The sequence below is a fragment of the Pipistrellus hanaki genome, assembly GCF_964339955.1.
Source record: "Pipistrellus hanaki genome assembly, chromosome: 7".
In the NCBI taxonomy this organism is placed as follows: Eukaryota; Metazoa; Chordata; class Mammalia; order Chiroptera; family Vespertilionidae; genus Pipistrellus; species Pipistrellus hanaki.
This window is the reverse complement of record NC_140509.1, coordinates 11,971,823-11,994,309: the sequence shown is the minus strand read 5'-3', so window position 1 is coordinate 11,994,309 and position 22,487 is coordinate 11,971,823. Positions and strand designations below refer to the sequence as shown.

The following is a 22,487-nucleotide window of genomic DNA, read 5'->3' as shown; positions in this document are numbered from 1 at the left end:
ACGTCATTCTGTGCACTGAAGTGTCTCATACTTGATTACAAGTCAAGGGCATGTACTTGGGTTGTAGGTTCCATTCCTGGCCCCAGGGCCCATGCAGGAGGCAACCAATTGATATATCTGTCTCCAAATCCCCTCCCTCCCTCCTTTCCACTCTCTCTAAAAATCAATGGAAAAAATATCTGTGGGTGAGGATTAACAACTAAAGAATTTAAATTGTAAAGAATAATAATTAAAAAAAACCCACTGAAATAATCACAGTTCTCAAAATACTAATGTTAATTAAATCATATTATAGCAAAATTGAATTACCATTTTAAAGAAGGCATTACTTTAGTGCTGTAATATATACCAGTTCTTTTAACTAATGCCATGCAAAATGTTCTTCATAATTAAACAAAAATTCATTGTGTCTGTGTACCTACCTATGTGGATCTACTATGTGAAAGAACCTGGAAAACAAATTCCTACATCCTCTAAACACTAAACTTAAAAAAAAAAAAAAAAAAAAAAAAAGGTTGCCCAAATCCTATTAATAAAAGCCTATGTGGTTGTCTCGCCCTCACACCATGATATCCTCACTCTGAAACAAGTGATCACCAGGAGGCGAGGTGCACAACGTGAGCATGCGAGTGGGCGGGGCTGCATGCACGTGGGCTTGATGCTGCGTGCACGGCACGGAGGCGGGTCCTGTGCTCCGCTCGGCTCCAGCCTACCTCTTTGGGGCAATCCATCGAGGGCCCCCGATGGGTGGGTGGGGCCTACCTCTTTGGGGTGATCAATTGTGGGGCTCCCACACTGAGAGAGGACACAGGCCAGGCTGGGGGACCCCCCCACCCCAAGTGCATGAATTTTGTGTGCTAATATTATATCTAATACTGATATAAGCATTAACATAACCAAAACTTTAATACTTTTTTGTTTCATACTTTATAATTAATATTACTATTTTCAGAATTCTACAAGTATGCAAATAATTAGAAAAAAATAGAATAATTTTTACTATAGCACCTACTGAGGGTAAGAGCTCCAGCCACGTAGCTCAGATGACTGGAGCATCATCCTATGCACTAAAATGTTGAGGGTTCGATTCCCAGTCAGGGCACATACAGGAGGCAACTGATTGATGTTTCCCTCTCAATTCGATGTTCCTCTTTCTCTTTCTCTTCTAAAATCAATAAACATAGCCCCGCCGGCATGGCTCAGTGGTTAAGCATTGATCTATGAACCAGGAGGTCACGGTTCAATTCCAGTCAGGGTACATGCACAAGTTGTGGGCACAATACCCAGTGGGGACTTGTAGAAGGCAGCCAATCAATGATTCTCTCTCATCATTGATGCTTCTCTCTTTCCTTCCTCTCTGAAATCAATAAAAGTATAAAAAAATAAATAATGAAATCAATAAGCATATCCTCAGGTGAGGATTAAAAAAAAATGAGGGTAAGAAAAAGAATTGGAAAGATATTTATAAGTCAAGCAAACATGTTCTCTTAAATATCCATACCTTGTTTTTTTACTTGTCAGTTCAGTGTGGCAATGGTCTTTCAAGCAGCATTTCAATACATGTTTCAAAAATTTTCTTTATAATAATACATATCAGAATGTCACTTACCCAAACCTCCTCTCCTGCCTGAAGAACAGTATATAGATATCTCCCATCCATTCCTGTTTTACTCTTTAATGTTATACACCAAACTTGTATTTTTGGCATTGGACTGAGGGCTCTAATTCTGTTACCATTACATTAATTATCTAATTTGTATATTGTGGAAAAACAAAAAAACTAAATTAGTAACTTCAAATTTGCAAATTTGTACAGTTGCAAATTACTGGTAACCAAAAGTTGCAGGAGTCAAAACAGAGATATCAAGATTGGTGTATTATCCTTTAAACTGCTAACCCTTTAGGTTTTATTTACAGTAGCATTTTCCAACTTGCTAAGTGAAAGAGTTCCATAGGTACTCCTTTATAAAAAAGGTTCTTTATTAAATTGTAAGACTTTGATTTCATTAGCATATTAAAGTCATTTATAATTGTTAAAACACATGTATCCTGTGTTAATTTGAACACAAAATCCTTTGCATGCATATAAAAAGAATCCTGTGGATCAAAATTTGGGAAACAAAGGTTTTTATGTGCATACAGATATTCCGAGATGGTATTTTAAAATGTGAAATTAAGCAAAAAATTCTTTCACTTGATATTTTTTTCAAAACAGTTTTGCAAGGGCATCTGAGTTCATTTTTCAGTCAAGTAGCACCGGTTTTTATGAACCTACCTGAATATCCAATAATGCTTCCCAGCCAAGACAAAAGTTTCAAACCAAAATTCTGATGCGCAACAATAGACGAATGCATAACTTGAACTTTAAGTGGCTTTGTCTGTCTACTGGTATTTCTCTTAAAAAGAAATGGAAGGATGAAAAACAAACTTAAAAAGCTATTTTATAAGAAAAAAGTTAATATTTTTATTTCATATAACTACAAACTGTTATTTTATTTTGTTTATATTAACCATCCTAATGGGTATGAAGTGGTAGCTCATTGTGGTTTTTATTTGCATTTCACTAAGGATTAGTAAAGTTGAACATGATTTCATGTGCTAATTAGCAATCTGTACATCTTTTTTGTGGACACGTCTCTTGAGTCCATCATAACTTTTTATTTAACATGTCCCCCTTCACTTCAGTTTAAACCATTTCTAGCCTCCCATTTAATCCCATCTCCTTAACCCACATCAATACAGATCTTTGCAAAGTTTCTCTATCTATACAAATTACATATGTATTCATTAAAAAAGATTTTTGATTTATAAAACTGGGATACTATATATACTCTCGTGCATCTTTGTGCTAACTGATATTTTTGTGGTATGGATTTATTCAAGCATCCTCTAGAGAAGGGCAATCAGATTCCATGTGTTTTCAGTCTTCCGTGTCTACAAAAATAGCAGTACTAAAATACTTCGTACACACACTTACTGGTACTTATAGCCTATGGAATAAATTGCTAGAAGTAAAACTTTAATAGATGTTACACTGTTTTCCAAAAATGCTGTTGCAATTTTTTTTTATACAAGAAATCTCTGCATCTCTGCCAGCAAGATATTTTATCACTGTCATTTCTCCATTCTGTTGGGTACGAAATCTCGCTGTCATTTCACTGTTGCATGTGGGTCTCGTTTCATATATATAGACCACCTACATTTTCTCTGCTGTGATTACTTTTTTGTATCTTATGACCATTCTTATAACTTATTTGTTCCCTACTTGATAATCTATGAATGCTGTTTATCATAAATATTAAACGTCTACCCTATTTTAGAAATAATTTTTCTAAATCTACTATTTATCTACTGATTTTATTTATGGAATATTTTGAAATGCAATTTTTTTAAAATGTATTTTTATTGATTTTAGAGAGGAAGGGAGAGGGAGAGAGAGAGAGAGAGATGAAAACATCAATGATAAAGAGAGAATCATTGACAGGCTGCCTCCTGCACACCCCTACTGGGGATCGAGCCTGCAACCCGGGCATGTGCTTTTGATGGAATTGAACCCGGGATCCTTCATCCACAGGCCAATGCTCTATCCACTGAGCCAAATCAGCCAGGGTTGCAATGCAATGTTTTTATGTAGTAAAAATAAAATGTTTCTCTTCTAACTCCATTGGGTTCTAGTCTTAAGCTAAGAAGATCTCTTTTGCCCTAGCTAGTTTGGCTCGTTGAATGAAGGATTGGCTTGCAGACTGAATTGTCCCCGGCTCGATTCTGGTCAAGGGCATATGCCCAGGTTGTGGGCTCTATCCACAGCAGGGGACTGCAGGAGGTAGCCGAACAATGATTCTCTCTCATCATTGATGTTTCTCTCTCTCTCCCTCTCCCTTCCTCTCTGAAATCAGTAAAAATAAAATTAAAAAAAAAAAAAAGCTCTCTCCTCCCCTAAAATGAACCTAGGGTTTTTTTAGATTTTCCTCATATCAGTATCTATTTCTGGACTTTCTATTTTATATTATGAATGTATCTATGCAAACACCATCAGAGATTACAAGCACTAATATTAATATATATGTGTGTGTGTGTGTGTGTGTGTATATATACTTAGAAGATGAAGTATAAAGGTATGCATAAGAAAATGAATTACAGAAATAATTATCTCCAAGGAAAAAGTAAGGGAATGGGATTAAGGGATAAGACAGGGGCCACTATACTATTTTATTTAAAATAAGTACAAAAATTGTATATAATGTGGACACACAGGTGTTCATCATATGATCTCTTTTATCTGTATATTAAAAACATTTAACAATATATAAAATTATTTTTAAAAAGAAGCTTTACATAAAATGCAGTTACATGGAATAGTTAAAAATAATAAATGCTAACTTTTCAAATAAATTTAAATGTGGGGATGCTTTTTTTAGAGAAATAATACACATAATAAATGCTATTAAGATATGCAGCATACCTTGCTATAAGGTACCAAGAAACAACTTCCCTTGAATTCTAATCTTGGTGCTAAAGGCCAGTTTAATTCTTAAAAAGTAACGTGAAACCCTATCAAAAATAAAACAAGACAAAAAGCAAAAAACTTTCTAGAGATGTCAATGTCTCTGATGAAATAAGAAGGCAGAAAATATATATCATCTAAACATTCATTTTTCTATATTAATCTTACACAGCTTTAAAAAATTAAATAAAGCAACAATGCAATGCTCAAGAAACTTATCCTCAAACATAATTTTTGGCTGATGTTGGCTTTACATTAATAAAGGCAGAAAAATGTTTCCATAAATGCCAAAATATGAAACTAGTCTTAAACTAATAAAAAGATAATAGTGTAGCCACATCTTATAATTACTTACCACAATTACTGATTTTGCCTGCTCACAATACGGAAAATCTCCATATCGAACCGACCTACGTCCCTATAAACAAAGATATTTACAATTAACTTGTGAAAATATTATATTCAGTATTAATAACTTTTGAGCCAATAAACAAATAAACATATTTGAGCATACAACAACTCTGGTCAAATTTTAATATTTATTTCATTCTATTCATTAATAAAAAGTAAACAAAAATACTTTTCTTCAAAGCTATCCCAACATTTTTTTTTATTGTTTAAAGTATTACATGTCTCCTTTTTTCCTGATTGATAGCCCCCACTCCTACCCCCGAGGGCAAGCCCCCACACCCCAGTCTGTGTCCATTGGTTATGCTAATATGCATGCATACAAGTTCTTTGGTTGATCTCTAACCCCCATCCCAACATTTTCAAGGCATTAATAAATATATTTTCTTGAATAAAACAACATTTATTCTTCCAGGCTGCTATAATTTTTTTCTTTTTTAAACCAGCTTTAAAAAAAGTTTATTTAGGATCATGGAGGTAAATATTGTTAGTGTTTCTCTCTGGAGATATAGAATAGTGCTTGGGTTTCTATAATTCTTATTTTCATAACTAAAGATTTTGAATCACTGGGTAGAATAAGGATAACTATATCGACGTATATTTTCTCCTAAACTTCTTATCTGACAATAATTTAGATATATCCAATATATATTTGGGCCAATATTTAAATGAAATTTAAAAATCAGCTTACACTTATATACCTAATTCTATATAACTTACCTGTGTAAAAGTTCTATTTTATTATGTGACATCAATTTAATAAAATTACTTACATCTCGATCTACTGTAGTTGCAAAGCCAATGGCTTCTTTTTGTGTACAGTTAACAGCTTTCTGAAGAGTATAAATAACTTGTTCGTAGGTATGAACCTCATCATTAAACAGCATGCAATAGTAGGTGTCAGGCTTCTCTCTATGGGATCAAATATTAATGACATATTATCTATTTGCATATTTCTTGCTCTAGGCTAACTTGTTGTAGGGAATGTACTAGGTACTAACTATACCAAAGTCATCCATGGTCCCCATGCTCTCTGACACTACTCTCTGGTGAGGAAGATAGAGATTGGACAAATAATTCTATGTGAACTGCTTTTATCAAAGGTAGGATGCTAGAACAGGGTAAAACAGGTCTGGGAGCTCAAAGAGGAACCGTCAGAGAAGTAATCTGAGACCCGAAGTCACAAATGGCTATTAGTGGCTCTTAAAAGGGAACAATTCTCCTCTACCCCCCCCCAGTCGACCATGTGACAATGTTTGGACCATTTTGGTTATCTTGATTAGGAAGTGGCATCTAGTCGGTAGGGCCAGAGTTGCTACTAATTATTCTACAATCCACTGGACAGTCCCCATAGTAAAGAGTTAATCTGACTCCTAATGCCAGCAGTGTTATGACTGAGAAAACCTGGGCTAGAGGAAGGTCTAAGCAAAGGCCACAGAGTGGTGAAGGTAAATATTAGGATCTGGAGCACAGAGAAGGAGGAGATGATTAGTCTGGAAAGAGGCAGAATTTTCAAAAACTTTTTAATTAATTATTTTTAATTAATTTAATTAATTAATTATGCCATCCTAAGGGCAATCAAGAATTTGAATTGGAAATATGGTCAGTTTGCCTTACAGTGTGGAAAATGAACCGCGAGGGCAAGAGTGGATATGGCAATCCAGTTAAGAAGGCCATATTGTCCAAAAATGAAATTAATGTAATTTAGGCTATGATACCCTGTTTCCCCGAAAATAAGACAGTGTCTTATATTAATTTTTTCTCCCAAAGTTGTGCTAGGTCTTATTTTCAGGGGATGTCTTATCTTTCCATGTGCTAGGTCTTATTTTCGGAGGATGTCTTATTTTCAGGGAAACACGGTAGTAGTAATGGAGATGAACAGTAGAAAAATTTGATAAAAGGATTTACTAAGAAGTGAAAACAGTACAAAGAAGCAAGTTTCTTTTTTCTTCTATGCTGGTATCCTGAACCTACAAATGTACAAAAAAATAAAAAATAAAACTCTTCTATTATCTTAGATCAATGAATGGTTCCCAACTTGAAGTACATGAAGATAAAGTCATGAGGTACTAATTCATTTTCAATATTTTATTAAAACACTTAACCCACAACTAATTATCTGAATTGCTGTTGAGAAAATAAAAAAGAACTAACACCAATGTCCTTCACACTCTCATTCCAACTTGTACTCAACTTTAACTGTGAAAACAATTCTGACAGCCTGGTTAGAGTTAAAAGTAAAAGAGAAGACTGCCTAAGGCAAGCACACTCACAAGAAAAAGTAAGCCCTTAGCCTTAATAGAGCTATGGCAGAATACAGTTTCCACTCACAAGTTTGTGACCTCCTCGATAATCTAAGTACAAATGGTAAATATGTTAGATGTACACTAAAAGAAGCTCAAAGTGTAGAATATATTTTTTATAAAATTTTAGAATCAAAATGACTTTGAGCATTTAGTCAAACCAGAAAACTCACATCAAAGAGCTCATTCCCTAATCTTAGCTGATAGACAAAATAAAAGGAATTGTAGAATTAACTTACCTGTTTTATCACACAAAGAAAATTGTTTATGCCTGAGCTTTGACGTAGCTTAAATATGGCTAAAAAACCAACTAAGCCAACCAACTAACAGGGACAAACTGCTACCAATTAAGTGGATCACACATATTTTAAAAGTATAAAATCAAGATTACTGTTCTGCTGAAAATTAACTATTGCAAAAGAAAAGATTATGTTCTATCCTAGCTATATTAAAATCAACACGAGAAATCAGAATAAAAATGGATAAAACTGAGTGTGAGGAAATACATACAAATACAAAAAGTAAATGGTTGTACTTACACCATCTCTAAATCTGCTGGTAATTCACTTTCTTTTTCCCAGGTTAATATCTCTACTGCATAATGAAACATGATAGCAAAAATGTTGTAAGTTCTTGTTATCACATCTTCTGGTAAATGAATGAGAGGATCCTGAAAAAAGAGCAGAAAAATAAAATACAACTTTGTTAAATGCACACTAATTTTCCTCTTTCCCATTCTGCCTCCATCTTTCAAAATATTACTGTAAAAAGTTGACTGATTTTTCAGCTTAAGCTTCTCTTCGTGTATATTACATCCTACCAAATCAAGCTTCCTAAAATGTTTTGTTAAATTATAATCCCAATTCTGAAACCAACTGAACCAAAATATTCAATGGCACTCCAATGTCTAATGAATAAATCTAAAAACTTAAGAATGATATTCCAGGATCTTTAAAACCTAACATCAAACCATCTTCATAGCTTCCTAATCCTAATTTCCAGAATAAACAAAGGAATGCTATCCAAGGACAGACAACCAATTTAGTTTTACAAAATAAAGAAGAACCTGATTTTGAAGATTACGAAGATGAGAAGTCAACAAGGTCAAAAAACTGCTCCTTGATGTTATAAGAATCATTCACAAGTTGTATGCATGTAACAGGAAGCTTTCTTCTTTATATTTAACAGTAAAATTACTAAATTTCTAGGTTAATATAAAAAATACTACTTAAACATATATGTACTAAGTTTATCATGGTGTCTTTCAGTCATGGTTGGTAAATGTTTTTAATCTTAATGTTTTATCTTAAATCTAAGCACATTATTTAGCTTAATGGTTAATTAATGTTATATTCATGTCTCAAGTAAAAGATTAGTATGTTCCAACATCACAGACTGAGAATCAGCACGTTCTTGCAAATATGCATAAGGCTTCACAAAGATAAGCTGAGTGGAACTGGTAGAATCCAAATGGAGATGGGAGTTAAAAAGAATCTGAGGGGCAAGGACAAAAAAGGTCAAAGATTTCTAGTACTTGAAGAATGTAAGAAAAAGTAAAAAAAAGTAAGGAAAGTCCTGGCCAACACTTGGTTGGAGTGTTGTCAGTACACCAAAATGCCCAGTGCACGAATGTCATGCACTGGGTCTCTAGTTTAAAAATAAATGTTGGCTCACACATGCATGATACATATAAAGCCTTCAGTTCTGATTCCAAGAATTGATTTGTCCCCGTCTGACAAAGGCCTCCTATTTAAATTAATTCAAAGACAGTTTCCCGTGATGCCAGCATTTGCAATGACTATTAAAAAATCACAAGGACAAACTCTGGACAGAGTAGGAATATTCCTGCCTGAACCGTTTTTGCACATGGTCAGTTATATGTTGCTTTCTCTTGAGTTGGAGAGTGTGTAACATTAAAGTTTTAAATACTTCATCACAAGGGAAATTAGTAAAGCACTTAAAGTGTTTTTACTCTTAATGTGGTATACAGCGAGATATTAAAATAAGTTTAATCAGTTGATCAGTCATTGTTTTATCAATGTTGTTTTTATATGTCTTTGTTGTTGTTATATCATGTTATTTATTTATTAATCAACTTATATATTATTTTCATATACAATTTACTAATTTTCTTTCAACTCTGACACTTCTATTATAGAGAAATGGCGAATGGTGATATTAAAATATTTCTTCGAATTAATTTCCTTTCAATGTGCATGAATCTGTGTACCAGGCCACTAGTCTTTTTATCTTACCTTATAATCTTATCCCTGAAGACCTCATTTCTCTTAACTGAATTCTTAAATAGGAATTAAATGGTAGAGTCCAGAGGTTTTATTCTCTGGCAAGTTTCTGTGGAATATTATATATTCTCTAGGAAGGGCAGGTAGCTTCAGCCAGGCAAATGATCTTGCTGTTCTATTCTTAAGATTCAAGAAATTACCCTAAGTCTACCCTCATACTTTAGTAGGGTAGCTATCAAAAAGTGCAGACTTAGCCGGGACGGGTTTGGCTCAGTGGTAGAGCGTCGGCTTGGGGACTGAAGGGTCCCGGGTTCGATTCCGGTCAAGGGCATGTACCTTGGTTGCGGGCATATCCCCAGTAGGAGGTGTGCAAGAGATAGCTGATCAATGACTCTCTCTCATCGATGTTTCTAGCTCTCCATCTCTCTCCCTTCCTCTCTGTACAAAATCAATAAAATATATATATATTTTTTTAAAAGTGCAGACTTAGGGTAATTTCTTGAATCTTAAGAACTTTATCCTCATACTTTAGTAGGGTAGCTATAAAAAAGTGCAGACTTAGAGTAACTTCAGGCAGGTTCATAATTTTTCTTAGAAAACTATTTAAAGCCTACTTTAAGACAGATAAAAAGGTAACAGAGGTCTTGAAATTTTTCTTTTTAAATAATATATTGAGATGAAATTCATAGAACATAAAATTAATCATTTTAAAGTGAACAATTCAGTGGTATTTTGTATAGACATAATTTATGCCACTAAAATCTCTATTTAGTTCCAAAACTTTTTTTAAAAAAATATTTTATTGACTTTTTACAGAGAGGATGAGAGAGGAATAGAGTTAGAAACATCAAGGAGAGAGAAACATCGATCAGCTGCCTCCTGCACACCCCCCACTGGGGATGTGCCCGCAACCAAGGTACATGCCCTTGACAGGAACTGAACCTGGGACCCTTCAGTCTGCAAGCCTGAGCCAAACCAGTTAGGGCCAAAACTTTTTTTCTTTAAATCCTCACCTGAGGATATTTTACTATTGATTTTTGGAGAGAGTGGAAAAAGAGAGGAAAAGACCTAGAGAAACACATCGATTGGTTGCCTCCTACAGGCATCCTGACTAGGACCCAGGAGGAGTTTGCAACTGATATACAAACCCTTGATGGGAATTAAACCCTGCACCCTTCAGTCCACAGGCTGACGCTCTATCCACTGAGCCAAACCAACTAGGGCTAGTTCCAAAACATTTTTATTACTTCAAAATAAAACCCTTTACCCATTAAGAGTTTTTCCTGGCAACCATCAGTCTGTCTCTTCTATATTACCTATTCTGGATATTTCATATAAATAGAACCATACAATATGTGACTTTGTATCTGGTTTATTTTACTTAGCATAACGTAATGGAGGTTCACTCATGTTTTAGGATGTATTGGTATTTTATGGCTGAGTAATAGAACATTGTATGTATACGCCACAATTTATTTATCCATTTAATGCTAGATATTTCAATTACTTCCACCTTTTGGCAATGTTGAATAATGCTGCTACAAACATGCATGTTTATGTACTTATTTGAATACTTGTTTTTGATTTTTTTGGATGTATACCTAGGAGTAAAATTAGTTTCATATGGCAATTCTGTAGTTTAAAATTTTCAGGACAGGGACATATGGAAATTCTATGCTTAACATTTTTTTTTTCACTAGCAATGTACAATGAATTATAATTTTTCTACATCCTCACTGTCACTTTTCCTTTTTTAAATTTTTTATTATAGTCATCCTAGGATAACTCATTGTGCTTTTGATATTTCCTTAATTATGTTGAACATGTTTTCATGTGTCTACTGATCATTTGCATTGTATCTTCTTCCGACAAATGTCTATTCAAGTTCTTTGACTATATATATATATATATATATATTGTATATATATATATATATATATATATATATATATATATATAAATATATAAATATATATAAATATATATATAATTTGAGAAAGGAACATCAACAATGAGAGAATCGTTGATCAGCTGCCTCCTGCTTGCCCCCCACTAGGAATAGAGCCCCAACCTAGTCATGTGGCCTGACTGGGAATTGAACTATGACCACCTGGTTCACAGGCTGGTGCTTAAATACTGACCCACTCCAGCTGGGCATTATTTGACCATTTTTAATTGGGTTGTCTTTTTATTGTTGTAAGATACATATTTTAGATACTAGACCCTTATCAGATATATGACTTATAATTATTTTCTCCCATAGTCCTAATGTTTTATACTAGTTTTCAGTTCTTTTTAAAGCAAAACTTTTTTTCTTTCCAAATATATATTTGTCTTATTTGTAATTTTACATACAGAACTCCAGTCTGATATCTATACTAGTAAAAGAATAATATGCTAATTAGAGCAGATGTCTTCATCTGGACGTCCATCTGAACAAAGCCATAGCGGCTGTGAGGGCCTAGGGCCAGCGGTGGCATGGGAGAGTAGGAGGCACCTTGTGGGAGGGGAATGGAGGTGGGGCTGCTGGCAGCGCGGGAGGGGGGGCCTCTGCCTCCGCTCCTGGTCCCAGCACACTGGGGGAGCGGGCCTAAGGAGTCAATAGGACATCCCCCTGAGGGCTCCCGGATTTCAGAGGGGGCAGGCTGAGCTGGGATGCATTTTCATGCACCCGAACTCTAGTATAAGATAAAAATGAAGCTGCTCTAAAAGGAGTGACCACATGGTGTCTCTGACCACATGGTGTCTCTCTGTAGCAAATTCTAGAACTCTTGGACAAAGCACATAAAACACAAAATACACGTTTTCTATAGCACTGAATAATTATGCACAATTTTATCTGTCCAAAACATAGTGGAACACAGTCTGAAAGACACTGTCCCTACACCATAATGTCTTGGTAGTTCTGTGAAAATATTTGAGACCTATATGGTATGAGCAACAGGAAGATTATTTATGCCTCAAATCTGTATCAGACCTACTAATAACATAGAAGTACTTTGAATGTATCCATCTCTCTGCCATTTAAAAATAAAATCTGCATAAGGATCTTTTGTGTGTGTTTTTTTGTGTTTTTTTGGTGTGTGTTTTTTTGTTAATCCTCATCTTTTCTCACACTTCCTAAATAGCCTTCTTTGAAAAAAAAAAGGAAGCTCAGGAAATATAAAAGTGGACTGAGGATATTTTTTCCATTGATTTTTAGAAAGAGTGGAAGGGAGGGAGGAAAGAGGCGGGGGAGAGAGGAATACAGAGAGAGAGAAAAAATAACACACCAAACCACTGAGGTGAAAGACACACTGATTGGCTGCCTCTTGCATGCACCCTACCTGCAACCCAGGTATGTGCCCTTACTGGTAATCAAACTCATAACCCCTCAGTGCTCAGACTGCCACTCTAATGATTGAACACCAGCCAGGGCTGAAATAAGGATCTTGACTCAAACATCAAGTTGTCACAAACAGCAGCAGAGAGTCAAGTATTTATTGACCAGTAGTTATAAATATAATATATCCTTAATAAATATCAGTTAGGGAAAAATAATACAGGACCAACACTTTATTACAGAAGATATGTACAGATAGAGTGAGTATAATTTGTACTGAGCTATCATCTCTACACTTGGTTGCATAACACATCCAGTGTCACTGATTACCAGATGACTATTAGAAATAGCTGCCAGGTATGGCTACAGAAAAGACAGGTATCTGGCCTACAAAGTCTTAGTTACAACACAAATATACAAAAACTAACTAAGTTAAGTGGTCTACACATATAGGAAAGTAATCCCTTCAATAATAAATGAGAACTTAAAAAAAGTTGAATTAAACTAAATTTCCAGAATTTCAAGTGTGTACTATTAGCAATGGTATAGCATCATTAAATGCAAAAAACTTTTAAAGTATACTTGGTCACTATTAATAGTGACAGGACTACTTGCTTATCCATTGCTCACATTATTACCTTATATCTATGTCTCAAAGTATTTTAAACTCATGGTTAAAACAGTATTTCCTTAAAAAAACAACATCCAAACTTAGAAAATTGTTTTTACCTCTTCTTCCTCAATTTCAGAGGTGTTAAGTTTGTGTTTTTCACAGTAAGGACCTTCTTTCCAAGCTTCAGTATCACCACAGTCACAGAAGCCTCCACCTCCTGATGTTGTCATCTTAAAAAAAAAATCATAAAGCATGTTGTCATTAAGTGTTTGCTGAGGGCTCTCAGATTAAAAGAAAATCAAGTACTAAGAAATAACATTGCTAGAGTGTTTAAATTTCTTTAAAGGGATGAAATTTTAAAAATGGCAAACCTTTCAATGTTTTAAAGCTTATTTAAAATAAGCCTATAAGCTAATATAAGTGATTTCAAAATAAAATAAGCTACTTTGTAGTGAACTAGTACACTACAGATATATTTTTAAAATATATTTTATTGATTTTTCACAGAGAGGAAGGGAGAATGATAGACAGCTAGAAGCATCGATGAGAAAGAATCATAGACAAGCTGCCTTCTGCACACCTCCTACCGGAGATGTGCCCGCAACCAATGTACATGCTCTTGACCGGAATCGAACCTGGGACCTTTCAGTCCGCAGACTGGCGCTCTATCCACTGAGCCAAACCGGTTTCGGCCACTACAGATATTTTAAAGAGATAAGATATGCCCACATACATAAGCTCCTTAATTAGGGAAATCATAAGGATCTGGGGGCTGGATTTTGACTAAATTGGTATAATGCTGGCCTCTATGCTAGCAGGTTACAGTGCTACAATGTAATACAGCAGAGTCAAAGATTATAAGAACTAGAATAGTCCAAGAAGAGTGTGCATTTGCATTAGAGGAAAGAAGATAGTTTATTTTTCTTTTCTTACGCTCCCTAAATAGCCTTCTTTGAGAAGGAAGCTCAGGAAATACCAAAGTGGACTGACTGGTCAAAAATACCTTTGTACCACTTTTAGGGTTCAAGAATTATTTACACTTTTTTTTTGGGGGGGGGGAGAAGGCAGTTTATTCAATAAATGATGATGGGAAAATTGGACACATACATGCACAAAAATGAAACTAGACCACCTTCTTATACCTTACACAAAAATAAAGTCAAAATGGATAAAGGACTTAAATGTAAGTGATATCAGAGTAGTGGCATCCTGAGAGGTCCCCTTAGTCTCCCCTTGAGAGAATTTGACAGCCATATCACAACAAAAGATTTCCTGTTCAATGCACAAATATACCTGAGAGGTCAGTGCACTGAAACATGTAAAGGTGGGTAAGTGGAACAAGGGAGGAGGGCAAAAGGGGGGTGGGGTTGACACAAACCAGGGAGACCGCCCAGAAGCTGGGAGCTCGTGATGGAGTTCAGCCCAGAGGAGAGGAATCCTGCTGCTGCTGACATCCCCTCTGCCAGGAAAAACAGGGGAACTGGGTGGACACTCCTGCAGGCTTGAGCAGGACTAGTTATGGCTGAACTGAAAGACTATTTGCAAAAAATTACTAGGCAGTATGTCTGGGATAGCTACAGTAGCTTCTGGGCAGGGAAATTAGGAGCCATTCTGGAAGTTGGGAAGGGTAAGAGGTGCCAGCCAGGTTTCACCCTGAGGCCTCTTCTCTTGCCTTGTAGATGGCCACCATCTTACTTTGTGCTCAGATGACCTGTCTTTGCATTTCCACATAAGGAATGGAGAGGAGCAAAAGAAGCTATTTATTCTTTTAAGATATGGAAATGATTCAAGAAATCTGGCAAGACAGAATCAATTAGTTAATCATTGGTAGACTAGAAATTTTGCTCTTTAAAAAATTCTGGGAGTTTTTTAAATGCAAATTTTAGATCAGCCTTAATACATTTTGCCCAAACAATCTGTGTGTTACATATCACAAATAATTAATGTAAACCCACAAACGACAGTTATTCTCAGGGACTGCAAAGATATTTGTCAAGAAAGATGGGCGGGCAAGCAAGCATTTGAAAAGTGATAACTCCTCCCTACAGTTTTCATGCACATTCTCTTCCAGAAGATAGGCAAACAGCTTAAAGGAAACTGGGATTCTTTTATTAATTTAGTAAAATAAAGAGAACACAAACATACAAGGAGTTCAATATTACCAGTATTTGTGTTCTATGAATAAAAACAAATAGGAGGAAAAGTCTTGAACCAACAGGGCTCCTGAAATAATAAGACTGTGATATTCTCTACCATTTTATTTGAGATTAGGGTGAAAAAAGCTCCAGCTACTAACAGTTCCCTAATTTATAAATGTTCATTGATCTGCTTTGAACTCTCAGTAGAGAAACCAAGATAGGCTTAATAATAATCTGCCTTTGTCATGTCCTTGACTTAAAAGCAAACAAACCTGATTTTTTTAAAGTACTGATTACAACAGAGGCCAGGCCCGGAGCAGCCAGGCCTGGAACAGCTCGCTCCTCGCCTGCCCCTGCCCCACGGCTGCCTCTCAGACATGGCTGGAAACTTTTGTGGGAACTTGAGGGTCTGCTGAATCAAGTGATGAAGGCTTAGATCTGGATGTGTTGAGTTAGTATAGGGCTGGGGTGTTGATCTGTGAGTGCCTTGGGTGGGGCCTGGATGAGGCTGGTTGACCTATTTGGAAATGTCTTTTGTGTGAAATGTATCATTGGGCATGTGGAGGTATTATTGATATGAGAAAATGCTAAGTAACTGATTTACTATCTGAAAAGGGATTTACTATGGGGAAAGGGAGGGAGGAAGAGACTGAACATAAACTGCACCTATGGATGAGGACAATGGGGGATGGGGAGGGGGCGGAGGGTGGGGTGGGAACCTGGTGGAGGGGGGGAAGAAATGAGGAACCTTTGTAATAATATGAACAATAAAGATTGATTAAAAAAAAATTTAAAAAAATAAATAAAGTACTGATTGCATTATAGCAGAGAAAAAAATAAAATTAGCGGGTCTTATGTTTTAGAGTTGAGCCCTCTTCTACACTGTAGTAGCTGCCTCTTTAATATTAAGAAATGACAAATCTTCTGAGGAAGATGATCAATAAATAGAACATTTTTTAAACATACACTGAGTGGCCAGATTACGATGATCTCTGAACGCATAATTATCTGGCCACTCAGTGTGTGTGTGTGTGTGTGTGTGTGTGTGTGTGTGTGTGTGTAAGAGGCCCGGTGCATGAATTCGTGCATGGGTGAGGTCCGGCCAGCCTGGCCAGGGGGAGGGTCATGGGCAGTTGGCCAGCTGCCTGCTGGTCAAACTCCTAGTCAAGGGGGCAATTTGTATCTTAGCCTTTTATCAAATAGGATATACACTGAGTGGCCAGCCTATTAGGCGTTCAGAGATCATAATAATCTGGCCACTCAGTGTATAATCCTGTCACTTTTCCTTATTCCTTGTCTCACAAAGCCCTTTAGGAACCTCCCTCTCATACTTTTAACTCAACTTTATCCTCTAATTTTTGATAACTCCTTTCATAAACCTAGAGTTTTGAAGATAATAAACATAGAAAAACATCAAGATAAATTAATTGAAAACCAATATGGAGAAGCTGATATCTGTGTTGTCTTTTTTAAACTACATGTTTCAAAAAGTCTAGGTTCATATCTACATTGCCATTGTATGTTTAATGGTGTTTAAATAATATATTTCTTAAATCACACTCTCCTATTTTAGTGCTAAACCTTAGAATTTTAAAAAAGCAGAAAATGTATGCCGAAACCGGTTTGACTCAGTGGTAGAGCGTCGGTCTGCGGACTGAAGGGTCCCAGGTTTGATTCCGGTCAGAGGTATGTACGTTGGTTGCGGGCACATCGGTAGGGGGTGTGTAGGAGGCAGCTGGTCGGTGTTTCTCTCTCATCGACATTTCTGGCTCTCTATCTCTCTCCCTTCCTCTCTGTAAAAAATCAATAAAATATATATTTTTTAAAAAAGCAGAAAATGAATCCTATATAATAAAAGAGTAATATGCAAATTGACCATCTCTCAAACACACAAGATACCACCCCCATTTGGACCCAAGATGGCCACAACAAGATGGCAGGCAGGGAGGGCAGTTAGGGGTGACTGGGCTGGCAGAAGAGGACAGTTGAAGGGATGGGGGGACCAGGCCTTCAGGGAACGGCAGTTAGGGGTGACCAGGCTGGCAGGGGAGTAGCTAGGGGGTGATTGGGCTGGCAGGCAGAAGTGGTTAGGAGCAATCAGGCAGGCAGGCAGGTGAGCAGTTGGGAGTCAGCAGTCCTGGATTGTGAGAGGGATGTCCAACTGCCCGTTTAGGCCCAATTGAAGAGGGTGGAGGCTGGGCTGAGGGACATCCCCCACCCCGTGCATGAATCTCGTGTAGTATAAAATTCAATACTAGGTATGATTATTATCTAGACATTACTAACCCTGTATCGATGGTCTCTGTGAATACTTCCCAAAAAGCATTCCATGCATAAAACACAAGTTGGATCAACTGCACAGTCTCTGTAAAGTTAGAGAAAAAATAAAAATCAGTGTCATAAAATCACTGCATATTTCACAACATAATACTTCATATTGGATTCCATTCTAGAAGAGCAATAATAGTGAACTGTCTTAATGTTAAAAGAAAGGAAATACTATTCCCAAAGATCTCTCAGATCTTTGATAATGAAGTCAGCTTAAGAATCTGTTTCTCATATTGGATATGTATTAGTGAGTCTTTGAAGGCACATATTACTAGAATGGTAATTTTCCCCAAAGATTCAGGAAAATCACATTTTATATTAAAACACACAGATGTTATGGAATAGATTTTAAACTTTATCTTGCAATTTTAAGTAACTTCCTTCAAACAGGTGTTTCAAATCAGTGGTCTTCAAAGTAGTATGTGTACACCCCCAGAAAGATAAACAATTAGAACTTGTATTTCTATTTAAATTTTAACTAATTTAAAAGGGAAATTAAACAGTTTAAATGATTAATGTACAGACTGACATGTGTGGCCTCATTTGGTCATTATGTCTGGTGGTCATACAACACATATGGTTTCTAAGATACCCTGATGAGAGAAGAATTCCACAAGGCTGCCCTACCCAGTTTAGCCCAGTGGATAGAGCATCAGCCTGCAGACTGAAGGGTCTCAGGTTTGATTCGTCAAGGGCAGGTACCTTGGTTACAGGCTCCTCCCCAGCCCAGGCCTTGGTCAGGCCTCAGGTAGGAGGCAACCAATCGATGAACTTCTCTCACATTGATGTTTCTCTCTCTTTCCCTCTCTCTTCCATTCTCTCTAAAAGATCAACGGGGGGGGGGGGGGGGGGGGGAATCCTCAGATGAGGATTAACAGCAACAACAAAAGAATTCCACAAGATGGATGGGCTGTGACAGTGCTGTCCTCAGTCATTTCATTTGCTTTCATCATACTGCCAGTTTGATATATCTACAGATCACATTATATATATATATATATATATATATATATATATATATATATATATATATATGCCTAATATGCAAATTGTCCCCTCAGGAGTTCGACAGCTTGCTAGCAGGCAGCACGGAATGAAAGAAGGCCCTGGATGGTAGCTGGTAGCTGGGGAAGGGAGGCCCCAGCTGGCAGCTAGAAGGAAGGCTCTGATCGGCTCTGATTACCAGCCAGGTCTAGAGACCTACCCATGCACAAATTTTATGCACTGGGCCTCTAATCTTAAATAAGAGAATCTCTCTAATGCCATGAAATGAGATGGGGAATGATGAAAAATCTTTAAACTTCCTTTATCCTTGCTTCTTATATCCTCATAAGCAAACCACTCTAATGTGCTTATTGTATGCCTTTTTATTCATACTAGCTGCCCGGTGCACAAAATTCCTGCATGGGGGGTGGGGGAGGGTGGGGAGAGTATCTCCCAGCCCAGCCTGTGCCCTCTCGCAGTCTGGGACCCCGCAGCGAACACTCCACTCACAGCCAGGGCCTCCTCATTCCTTACCGCCCGTGCGCTCACTGCTCCTTAGTGCTGCTGTGGAGGGGGAAAGGCTCCCGCCACCACCTTCGCCAGCTGTGAGCCTGGCTTCTGGCAGAGCGATGCTCACTCTGTAGCAGTCACTGACCACCAGGGGCAGCTCCTGTGTTGAGCGTCTGCCCCCTAGTGGTCAGTGCGCATCACTGGTCGTTGCTATAATGGTCGCTTAGGCTATTATATAGATGTTCTTGCGAAATGTTTTTGAATGCATATATTTTTAATATATGCAAATCTTCCTGTTATGTATCACATTCTTTATTTTTTCACTTCCGTAACATGATCCATTTATTTTGTATGAGTACATCTGATTTTCTGCTAGACAATATGCCATGGCCTGTGTCCAAAACATTTTATCTCTCCACTATTTCTGGGCCCAACATCTGGATTACCTCCAATGACTTTCTATTATAAAAGATGCTATAAGGACATCCCTTTAAATGTTCTCTTATAGATGTGTCTGAGACTTTCTTTGGTATATAAACTCAAGAGCAGAATTGCTAAGTCAAAAAGTTCTTACCCTGAGTGCCATGATACTGTTCACAGTGCCTACATACACCCCCACCAGTGTGTGAGGGTTCTAATAGCCCTGAATTTTCATTAGTACTTGGTTTTATCTGGTTTTCTAATGTATGTCAGACTAACATATATGAAATTATATCTTAATGGTTAAATTTGCATTTCCCTGACTGCCAATATGCTTGAGCAAGTCTTCATATGCTTACTGCATTGGGTGCTTCCTTCTCTAAAAACAGCCTGTTTTTATCCTTTGCCCATTTTTCTGTTGGGATTGCTTACTTATATATTGCTTATTTATAGGAGTTCCCTGTATAATCTAGTTTAAAGTACATTAATCAATGGCAATATTAAACATTGCAAATATTGGTCTCCCATTTGTCATCTATGTATTAATTTTGTCTGTAAGGTCGTTTGTTGAACAGAACTCCCTATTTCGATGCAATTAATTTTATACACACACACACACACTCACACACACCCCAATTAGCTTGTGACTTGAAGTTTTAAGACTTTCTCCAAACGAGGTCATAAAAATAGTTTTAATTTTTTTCTATTAACCTTTTGCTTTTATCTTCCACATTAAAGTGTTTAATTCATCTGGAGTCTATCTTTGTATATGATATAGACTAGAGATAGGCTTATTTCTCTACATACAATGAGCTTCCCCCTATCAGCACCACCTACCAAATAATAGTTTTATCTACAGAAGCCCAGTGCACAAAATTGGTGTATTTGCGAGGGAGGGGGTGTCCCTCAGCCTGGCTTGCTCCCTCTCGCAGTCTGGCAGCCCTCAGTGATATCTGACTGCCAGCTCAAGCCCAGGAAGCGGTCCTAAGCTGGCAGTTGGACAGCCTTAGTGCTGCTTACAGAGGTGGGAGAGGCTCCCACCATTGCCGCTGCACTCACCAGCCAGGAGCCAGCTATATTATGCTTTAATTGGTTGAACAGATGACTATACACTTAGCATATTAGGCTTTTATTATATAAGATTGATTGTGGTATTACCTTCATAATATAAGTTTCCACATATCCTTGGTTCTACTTCTAGGCTCCCTAATATATCTGAGTGATCTATTTGTTCACACTGTATTTCTATGGCTTTGTACTATGTCTTAACATTTGGTAGGGGAAATTCCTCTTTATTCCCCCTTTTTTGGGTTGACTTAGCTATTTATAAACTCTTTATTTTTCCACATATCATTGAGGATAAGTTTATAGAGTTCCTCAAAAAATATATAGCTAAAATTCTGACAGAGATTACTTGGAATTTATTGATAAACTTCAGGAGCTATAACATTCTTACAAGAGTAAATCATCATGTCCATGAACATTTCTTATGTTTTATATTAAAGTTTTAAAGGTTATTAATTTTTAATCCTCACCTAAAGATATGTTGCTGTTCTTTATTATTTTTAGAGAGAAACACTGATCAGTTGCCTCCTGTATATATCCCAACTGGGGATCAACCTGCAACCTAGGTATGGGCCCTAACTAGGAATTGAACTTGCAACATTTTTGGTGTACAGGACAGTGCTCCAAGCAATTGAGCCACCTGGCCAGGGCTAAAGTATTTTTTAAGGTAAATGAGTACACAGTCTGTACATATCGACATTTCTTTTATTTCTTTTTAAGTTTTTTAATTGAGTTTTAGAGAGAGAGAGAAAAGAAAGGGGAGAGAGAGAGAAACAGCGATGTGAGAGTGAAACGTCAATTAGCTGTTTCCTGTACATCCCTTACCAGGGATCTAGCATGCAACCTGGGCATGTGCCCTGACCAGGAACTGAGCCCGGCAACCTTTTGGCACACAGAACAATGACCAACCAACTGAGCCACACAGGGCTCCATTTCTTTCTTTACAACATTTCAAAGAATTGATAAGGGATTATGTTGTGGGTGGGTTTTTTTTTTAAAAAAAAAACACACACAATAAACTAAAAAAAATAATAAAGAAATGATAGCCCAGCCAGTATGGCTCAGTGATTGAGCCTCGACTCATGAACCAGGAGGTCATGGTTCAATTCCCGGTCAGGGCACATGCCTAGGTTACAGGCTCAATCCCCAGTAGGGAGCATGCAGGAGGCAGCCAATCAAGGATTCTCTCTCATATTCATGTTTCTATCCTTCTGTCCCCTTTCCTTCCTCTCTTTAAAATCAATAAACATACTTTTAAAAAAAGAAGGGAAAAAAAAGATAAGTTAGAATGTTACCATTTTGCTACCTCATAATAAAATAATGATCTAGACCAGCAATTTTCAAACTTTTCATCTCATGGCACACATAAACTAATCATTAAAATTGTGTGGCACACTAAGAAATATATTTTTTATCAATCTGACAAAAAATCAGGTATAATTTTGATTCATTTACACAGGATGGCTATTGTCTTGGCTGTTGTCATTTTATTTATTTACTTACATTTTTATTGATTTCAGAGAGAAATGGGGAGGGAGAGATAAAAACATGATGAGAGAGAATCACCTGCATGCCCCCCACTGGGAATCGAGCGGCAACCCAGCCATATGACCTTGACCAGAATTGAACACGGGACTCTTCAGTCTGCA

The 22,487-nt window shown here is 36.9% G+C and overlaps 1 protein-coding gene across 7 annotated transcripts in view; it reads right to left on the bottom strand.

Moving 5' to 3' along the window:
* The window catches only part of UBR2 (ubiquitin protein ligase E3 component n-recognin 2), a 115,897-nt gene that overhangs the window by 69,073 nt on the left and 24,337 nt on the right, over positions 1-22,487 (bottom strand). For all 7 annotated transcript variants that reach the window (XM_084890244.1, XM_084890242.1, XM_084890243.1 and 4 more), the window contains exons 3-8: positions 17,818-17,896; positions 13,510-13,623; positions 7,755-7,885; positions 5,686-5,824; positions 4,860-4,922; positions 2,276-2,396 (exon numbers count right to left, since the gene is read on the bottom strand). In XM_084890244.1, coding sequence (XP_084746370.1) covers positions 2,276-2,396; positions 4,860-4,922; positions 5,686-5,824; positions 7,755-7,885; positions 13,510-13,623; positions 17,818-17,896 — 647 coding nt within the window. The remainder of the gene's footprint in view (positions 1-2,275; positions 2,397-4,859; positions 4,923-5,685; positions 5,825-7,754; positions 7,886-13,509; positions 13,624-17,817; positions 17,897-22,487) is intronic.